The 8,795-nt window shown below is 51.2% G+C and overlaps 1 protein-coding gene across 1 annotated transcript in view; it reads right to left on the reverse strand.

Annotated features, from left to right (window-relative positions):
- The window catches only part of DNAH2 (dynein, axonemal, heavy chain 2), a 102,793-nt gene that overhangs the window by 9,931 nt on the left and 84,067 nt on the right, over positions 1-8,795 (reverse strand). The window contains exons 64-73 of the mRNA XM_012655607.1: positions 4,687-4,851; positions 4,030-4,155; positions 3,723-3,871; positions 3,584-3,650; positions 3,296-3,446; positions 2,928-3,076; positions 2,607-2,740; positions 2,296-2,440; positions 1,946-2,145; positions 423-549 (exon numbers count right to left, since the gene is read on the reverse strand). Coding sequence (XP_012511061.1) covers positions 423-549; positions 1,946-2,145; positions 2,296-2,440; positions 2,607-2,740; positions 2,928-3,076; positions 3,296-3,446; positions 3,584-3,650; positions 3,723-3,871; positions 4,030-4,155; positions 4,687-4,851 — 1,413 coding nt within the window. The remainder of the gene's footprint in view (positions 1-422; positions 550-1,945; positions 2,146-2,295; positions 2,441-2,606; positions 2,741-2,927; positions 3,077-3,295; positions 3,447-3,583; positions 3,651-3,722; positions 3,872-4,029; positions 4,156-4,686; positions 4,852-8,795) is intronic.

Raw genomic sequence — 8,795 nt, forward strand, 5'->3', positions numbered from 1 at the left:
TTAGCCGGGCATGGTGGCGCGTGCCTGTAGTCCCAGCTACTCAGGAGGCTGAGGCAGGAGGATCGCTTGAGCCCAGGAGTTTGAGGTTGCTGTGAACTAGGCTGACGCCACGGCACTCTAGCCGGGGCAACACAGTGAGACTCTGTCTCAAAAAAAAAAAAGTGGCAAGACTATGCCCACTGGTGGGTCACAAGTGAGAGATGTCCCAAAGCCCAGCCTGTGCAGTGTGCAAGGGGGTGCATGGCAAGTCACCCCCCAGCCCCTGGGAGCTCATCGTGCACGTGACACTGCACGGTTCTTCTCGGCTCACTTGCTGAAGTCTTGGGCTTGACCCTGTGGGTCTGGAGTCCTTATCACACTTGCCCTCATCTCATCCCCAACCTGACTGCCCGAAATGGGGATGTGCCCTCTGCCCGACTCACCACACCCCCACGCAGAAAGAAGTTGTACTCGTCCATGTTGAGCTTGCCGGAAGTCTCCAGGATTTTGGCACACATATGAAAACTGAAGAGTAGCTTGTGGCGCTCAAAAAGGGTGCGACAGGTGTACCTGGGAGAAGAGTACGGGGAGGATGGGGGATTCAGGATGAAGTAGGGGCGGGATGCCCAACACGGAAGCTCAATGAGTGGAGATCATGCAATCACAGAACCTTACAGAGAAGGACCTTACTCAGCCTCTAATCCAAACCTCCGGGAAACAGCCAAGGACTCAGGCCTAGAGAGATGTGATTTGCCCAGAATTCAGTTGTAATTAGTCATTCAGTTCCATTAGAAAAACAAAACCTTGTTTATTCCCCTACTATCTTGCCAGCACTCTCTGGGGCCTGAAGACACAAAGACGAATGAGCCATGGCCTCTGGAAGGACAGAGAGGCCACCGGTTATGAGAGGATGGGCTGAGTCCTACGGAGAGGTGGCCGTGGTGCATAGGGAACACAGGGAAAGTTGGGGAGAGAAGTTGCCCGAGGTGCAGCAGAGTTTTCGAGTGATGTGGGAAAGGCAGCGGAGTCCCAGCACAAGCAAAAGCAGGGGCGTGAGGAGGGCCTGGCCTGAGGGGCTGCTGGGCCGCCCAGGCACAAGGTACAAGGTGGGAAAGGGGAGGCCAAGGCGGGTGAGTGATTTGTGGCCACTGGGGACAAGATAACCACAGACAAGCTAGAGCCAGGGAGTGACGAGGTCAGGTTTGCCCACGCAGGCGGCCGCAGGAGGATAGATCAAGAGGGGCAGTTAGAGCACAACCTGCAGGAGACCATCGTGCAATTTGGGAAAAAAGCTCATGAAAGCCTGAAATGAAGCACTGTGGAAGCAGTAGGGGGAACGAGGAGGGAAAAGTTTGCAGAATACTCATGAGCAAAACCTGACGACTGATGTGAGAGGGAAGGGCCGAGGATAACTCCCCACGTCTGGCCTGGGTGACTGGGTAGTGAGTGTTGGTGCCATTCAGGGATGAGGACCCTGAAGGAACAGGGAAGATAATGAGTCTGATCTGAAACAAGTTGAACTTGAGGGGTCCGTGGGATGTCCAGGCAGAGAAGCCAAGTACCTTGCTGCTCAGAATGTCACCCATGGCCAGGAGCAGTGGGGGCAGCTGGGAGCTTCTTTACAGTGCAGAATCTCAGGCCCCACCCTAGACCTACTGAACCTTAACCTGTATTTAATACGATCGCCAGGGCTTTAGGTGCACATTCACATTTGAGAAGTGCTGGTGTGATGCACAGTTGTGTGTGCAAATCCAATGCTCAAGGCAGCGCTAAAGACAGACCGGGAATAAATCGGCCCACAGGGGGCAGCTAAGCCCTGAGAGTGGACGAGCCACGCAGGAAGGTGCGTGGAGAGGAGGGCAGTGGCCGAGAATGGTGGCACAGGAAAGCACCGAGGTAGAAGAGGCCAGAAGGGTGGCACTGGAGCCAGCCACTTGGCCTCCGCCTGGGGCGCATGGGGAGGCACCTGTAGACGGCGTAGGTGTGGTAGTCATTCAGGTAGTCGATGCGGTCCTCCAGCTTGTTGCTGCGATGGCTCTTGTCAATGCTGAGGATGAAGAGGCTGATGTAGGCATCCAGTGAGAACTGGTACATGGGGTCGATGCAGCCCATGTCATTGAGCACGAAGAACAGGACTGACGCCCGCTGTGCGCACGGGCGGTAAGCCTGCCAGGGGGTGGTGGTTGGGGGATCAGGGTCAGGTCACAGAGAGGCACGGCACAGAGCAGGGGGTCAGGGGAGGGGGCCTCAAGCCAACAGGATCATGTTGCTTCCTGTTGGCTGGTGGCGAGCAGGGCTGGAGGGCACAGAGCTCACTTCTCGGGCTGAATCGATGTTGATCTCCGTGGTTTCACTGATCTCCAGCTGCTCGGTCACCTCCATGGCAGTTATCTTGGAGGTCTGCAGAGTGTTCACCAGCTGCACGTCGTCCAGCAGGGAGCCAGTGGCCTCATTCAGCAGCCTGGGGAAAGCCGAGAGGCGCACAGGTCAAGGGGTTGGGGTAGTGGCTGGAGGGAGGGACCCCCTGTCGCCCCCCTGGGATGCTGGCTGTGCCTGCGATTGAGCCAGCTGGGTGCTGGCTGGGAGTGGGCCAACGGGAAGGTGGCCGGGCAGAGGCAAGGTCTCACCGAAGGATCTCGTCCTCTAGCTCCTTGAGCTTCCTCTTGCCGGCAGCGATATTGATGACCAGCGAATCCTTCTGCTCCTCTAGCTCCGGTCGCTCCTTCCGAACCACGATGCCCAGCAGTTGGGCCTCCAGGCCCTGGGGGCACCAGGACTCAGGGCGAGGGGCTCACTCCTGTGACCTTCACCCTCCTCATCCCTTTACTCCTCCCAAGACCCTTATCCCCATCTGCCCAACACAAGCTTATCCTTTTTCTCAATCCTACCAAACTCTACAGCCCTTCCTGCTTCACCCTAGCTCAGTCTGGGCATCAGCCCCCACCCACCTGTTCTTTAACTGCAAAGTTGACGATGGTGGTCTTGGCTGAGGTCTCCGGGCTGTAGTGGGGGTTGGAGAGCTTGGTGGTGATGTAGAAACGGAAATCGGGGTTGTAGTCCACCTCCTTGTCTCCAATGCGCATGAGCAGCCGACCACCTACGTCCACAAGAGGGGCAAGGGCAAGGGCCGCGGGTGACACGGTAAGGGCCCACCCACTCCCCACCAGCATCCAGTGGCAGTGACTCAGCCTGTTCTAAAGGGTCCAGCCCAGAGCTGTCTAAATGTGGGGACAGGTGAATAGAGGACACAGCCAAAAAGCCAGCCCTTCCTGCCCGGGGTCCCACGATCAGCCCCACCGTAAGCCTGGGTCCTGACCAATTCGAGCTACAGATTTGTTGAGCACAGGGTTGAGTGTGGGGTCCAGATATTCCTGCACATTCTGGAGGAGCACCGGGTATCCAAACTGAATGGCCTGTTCCAGGATTCGCAGATAATCGCTCATCTGAAGGTCGATGATCTTTAGGCCCTAGACAGCAAGAGGCAGGATGGAAGAAACACTGAGGATATGAGAGAGACAGTGGTCCAAGGGTAGGACCTCAGGAGGAGACAAGGCTTGGGGAGAGATTCTACTGGGGAGACAAAATCAGGCGCCCAGACGTATACCTGGTTTCCTTCCATGTTCTTAATCCATTTCAGGGCCTGGGCCTGAGGATCAATCATCAGCGCCCACCTGAGGGGGCAAGTGCGGGTCAGAAGCCAGACCCAGCTCCTGCCCTGCCTCCCGCTCCAGCAGCATCCTCACCTGTTGCCCCGGGTGACAATGATGCCATTCTCAGTGGAGAAGGCGTCTGAGGGCAACCCTTGGATGTTCCAATCCCGGACTTTGGTAGGATTGGTCAGGAAATTATCAATGGTAAATCGAGGTGAGCAAGGAACCTGAAGCTCCCAGATCTGGGGAGAGAAAAGCCCCAAACTTCAGCCTGAAGACCTGTGTCCAGCAGCCCCTACCCCTCCTCCGCATCTCTTAATATTCCCCAGAGCCCTGCCCCCAGCCCTGGTCTCAGAGCCCCGTCCAAGAGGCTGCTTCCCACACCCGCGTGCCATCTCACCTTCCTGATCCAGATCTGGTTGACAATCTCATCCCGGTAGTTGGTCAGGAAGGGGCCCATGTAGGACAGGAAGGCAGCTGCCAGGAGACAGTCACCCACCAGGTAGCCCAGGTCCTCCTCCAGGCCCTAGGGGGTAGGAGGGAGGTGTGAGCCTGCGGGGCTCCCAGCGCTCTGGGAGACACACTGTCCGCTGGACACTATCTCCATCAAAGGGATTCTTCCCCTTGCCTAAACCTTTGCATTCTGAGAACTCTAACCTAGTTCTAACTACTTTTGAGTTCTCCATCTCTGACAGCAATGTTTACATTCTACTAATAAGGCCTACCCTTTTTGCAAAGCCAGGAGCTCACTGAGGGCAGAGACAAGATGTGCCATGTCTGTTTTCTATCAGGTCAGCGGGCTATATCATGAGTCCTTGTGTGCGCTTTGCAGCCCAACCGAACACTGAAGCAGGTCCCTGCAGGCGCGAAAAGCCTTTCCTTCCACTGTTCTCACCAAATGTGAGGAGGGAGGGGGAGAGCTCCCACCCCTCTATTCTTGGAGTTCCCTACACCCGTTTCCCTATTTCCTCTGACTGTCCCTCGACCTAAAGGGGATGGATCTCTTGAAACTGGCGAGCAGAGTGAAAGTAGAGCCAGGCGGCACAAGAGATCCCACCTGGACTGTCTCCTCCCAGCGGGCCTTCTCGCCAGCCAGCCCAGACACCAGTATCCCAGCTCGCTCCAGCTTCATCTCCATCTCCTCAGACTTCTTGCGAAGCTCCTCCTTCTGCGCCAGCTTCTCATCATACTGTTTTTTCAGCATTTCCAGTTTCTCGGCCACCTGGGGGGGATCAGAGTGCTGGGCATCAAACACAGCACTTGTGGCCAGGCGGGTCTGCTTCAAACCATGACTCTGCCACTTTGTAGCTGGGTGACCTGGGGTCAATTAATCTCTTTGAGCCTCAGTTTCCTCTTGTGTAAAATAAGGATAATACCTACCCGATAGGGTTGTCACAAGGAGCAAATGAGATCAAATGTGTGTGATGAGTTTTCTTTCTTTTCCTTCCACCCCCTTTCCTAGAGCCCAGAAACTATTCAGTAATGAAACTCATGGCTGGGGGGAGACAGAGACCTCGTGAAGCATAACAAACTGCATAGATGTGTTGGCAAGAGAAGGCCGGATAGCACAAAAATGACTGCCACTTCATGCCAGAGGCCATACCCGAGGTGGAATCTTGAACAAGGAAGAAAAAGCTAGAAATGAACCCAAGAGCTGTTAGAAAGAGGAAGAAATCCATTCAAGAAAAAGAACACCACGATCATACTTTAGATGGAAAAAAATAATAATAAAAGATAAAAGAAAGAAAAAGGACCAAGTCCAACGTCACACACCAGAGATGGGGGCCGGGGCAGGGCTATATATACTAGAGTAACCTCTCTCAGCTCATTGCCACCCTGTGGGCTCTGTTGAGGCCCGAATATATCACTCAGATCTGTAGTAGAGAACCGACAGAGGCTTCTCCAAGACCCCATGTGTGCCTGAGCCGCCAGCAGCAGTCATGGCTGGGCACAGACTGTATCCCGTCCTTTTCATCATGAGGAACGTGGGGCTGGGTGACACAGAGCAGACACACGATAAACCTTAGTTTCCTTCCCTGCGACCATCCCACTGGGAGAGGCAGCTATAGTGGGAGTAGTGCCACTAGTATAAAGTAGAAATAGTTCTACTTACAGAGTGCTGCCTGGTAAGTTTCAGCCTTCGGAAACTGTCCTTGCGTGCAAGGGCTATGTGGGCGGTAGCACAGTGCCTCGAACGTGGTAAGCAAGTAGTACGCAAGCACTTGGAAATAGGATAGATAACGCTCCAAAACATTCTTTAAAATAGAGTGGCGATTCACAATGCCACCTTCAAATGACAGGATGGCTTATAGGTCTGGCCTTGGTAGCAATGTAATAATATTAGAAGGCATCTAATATTAATCTAAAGAAAGAAAGTGTCCTTCAGAAGGGGCTTGGCCAGCTGAACTACACAGAGCAACACTGGCCAGAGGCCCACAGGGCGACAGGCACCCTACACCCTGTACATGGGTATCGGGTCCAGCCCCTGTGGAGCCAATGCCTGTGGTGGTCTTTGCCTGCCTGTCACCAGGATCATGTGACCCCTTGCCTGTGCTGAGTCCTGCTCAGTAGAACATCCTGATTATAATTTGGCTTCCCAGGGGGATTTGTCAGTGGGGAGGCATCCAGTCTGTTGGATGGTTCTATATTTCATCCTTTTTGCTTGTGGCTTTGTTGTTTTCATTGTTTCTATTTTTATACAAGAAATAGATGCACAAAGTTGCAAACTCGAATAATATAACAGAGGTTACAGGGGAAGCTTGTCCTGTAATCCACCTCTCCCACACCCAACCCATTCCTCTGAGGCAAACTACTTTTTTTTTTTTTTTTTGAGACAGAGTCTCACTTTGTTGCCAGGGCTAGAGTGAGTGCCGTGGCGTCAGCCTAGCTCACAGCAACCTCAGACTCCTGGGCTCAAGCAATCCTACTGCCTCAGCCTCCCAAGTAGCTGGGACTATAGGCATGTGCCACCATGCCCGGCTAATTTTTTTTATATATATATATTTTCAGCTGTCCAATTAATTTCTTTCTATTTTTAGTAGAGACGGGGTCTCGCTCTTGCTCAGGCTGGTCTCGAACTCCTGAGCTCAAACAATCCGCCCGCCTCGGCCTCCCAGAGTGCTAGGATTACAGGCGTGAGCCACCACGCCCGGCCACAAACTACTTTTTAACTGTTTCTCTTTTTATTTCTTCTGGTAGTTACCTCCATATCTGTGAATAATATGCTTATGTTATCATTTTAAAAATGCATTAATCACTTTGTGGTTTTAAATTTAAAAAAAATAAAAATTCTTTTTTTTTTTTGAGACAGTCTCGTTCTGTTGCCGGGGCTAGTGTGCGGTGGCATCAGCCTAACTCACAGCAACCTCAAACTCCTGGGCTCAAGCGATCCTCCTGCCTCAGCCTCCTGGGTAGCTGGGACTATAGGGGTGTGCCACCATGCCCAGCTAATCTTTTTTATTGTTAGTAGAGACGGGAGTCTCACTCTTGCTCAGGCTGGTCTTGAAATCCTGGTGGAAGCATGTTCTGATAGGTCACACACAGGCCAAACCAGTTGGTAAGTATTTTTTTTTTCTTTTCTTTTCTTTTTTTTTTTCAGATAAATACTATGAAGGAAGTAAGTATTTTAATATTACCTTTATGTGTTTTCTCTTTCAGATATTCCTATTGGTTGGAGTGTGACTCACGTCTCTCATATTTTCTGTCTTTTTGTATTATATTCCTATCTTCCCACCCTTGAATTGAATGTCATACTTTGACAATTTTTAAATTTTCCAGAAATCTTTCTTTTTTTGTTTCGACTTTTTTCCTTACCATTCTATTCCTGTTTTCCGGATGTAATTTCTTCTTTAATCACTTTTGGATGATATCAATTGGATTAAGTCTGCTTTTTAAGTTCTACTCTATAACCTGAATGATCTCTGGCTTCCCCCCTCCCAACCCCGGGATCATGTTTTGTTATAATTTTTTGTCCTGGTAAGTCCTTTGCATGTTGGAAGACCTCTTCCACCCTTTTACTCACACCTTCTCCAGGGGAGGTACGTGACCACTCTGGTAGAATCAGGAAGAATAGTCTAGGAATGTTCCACTGAGATCAGATCCTTTTCTTTTAGGAGTGAACTGCACCCCAGAGAGTACAAGTTCCCCTCAGCCCCTCCAGGGTTTGGGAGGCCTGCCTGGCCTGGCATCACCTGAGATTGGGTAATTCTCTCTAAATATGGGGTCACTACTGGTGGGGCCACTCGCCCACAGATGTCAGCCACATACTCCAACCTACATCTCTACAGATGATAAAGGTGACATTTTGGCAAACATCTTTTATTTCTCAATTTGTTTAGAACCTAGGCACAGAAGAAGGCTGCTAGTTCTTGGATCCCCTCAAGAGTATATTTGCAGGCCAGAAAAAAACCATTAAGAAGCTTTGGGTGGGGCTCAGGTTCATGGATGTGGACAAATGTTTTGACTTAGGTGATATGTAGAGGCTCATACTAGGTCAGGTGGTTTATTTACATTTGTGTGGTTGACTTTTAACCAGGTAACCTGGGTGACAGAATCTAAGCTGATCATGTGTTATTCTGACCTTATCAAATGATTGCAGTTTTGTCCATAGGTGAGTGGCTGTTTCTAGAGAGGAAGGACCGTATGAAGCAGGGCAGCTTCAAGGAAACTGGGCTTGGGCCACTCAGACCTGGGCAAAGGAAAGACGTGGGCCTTCAGGGTGGCCTTAACTAAGAGGTGTGAGGTCTCAGGATAAAGGGTGTTATAGCTGACAACACAGAACGGCCTGGCCTGATGTTGCCAACCAGGTCGAAGTGGAGCTGGATTGTTTTTTAGACACTGATGGACAGAATATTAGATTTGCTGCTTTTAAACTGCAAGGCTGTCAATTTTTATGTACTACAGGTTCTGGTTTTATTTTTTTATTTTTATTTATTTTATTTATTTATTTTTTTGAGACAAAGTCTCACTCTGTTGCCCAGGCTAGAGTGCCGTGGCGTCATCCTAGCTTACAGCAACCTCCAACTCCTGGGCTCAAGCGATCCTCCTGCCTCAGCCTCCCAAGTAGCTGGGACTACAGGTGCATGCCATCATGACTGGCTAATTTTTAAATTTTTTGTTGAGATGGGGTCTCACTATGTTGCCCAGGCTGGTCTTGATCCTCCTGCC

The sequence above is a fragment of the Propithecus coquereli genome, unplaced genomic scaffold, assembly GCF_000956105.1.
Source record: "Propithecus coquereli isolate 6110/MARCELLA unplaced genomic scaffold, Pcoq_1.0 Scaffold482, whole genome shotgun sequence".
NCBI lineage: Eukaryota > Metazoa > Chordata > Mammalia > Primates > Indriidae > Propithecus > Propithecus coquereli.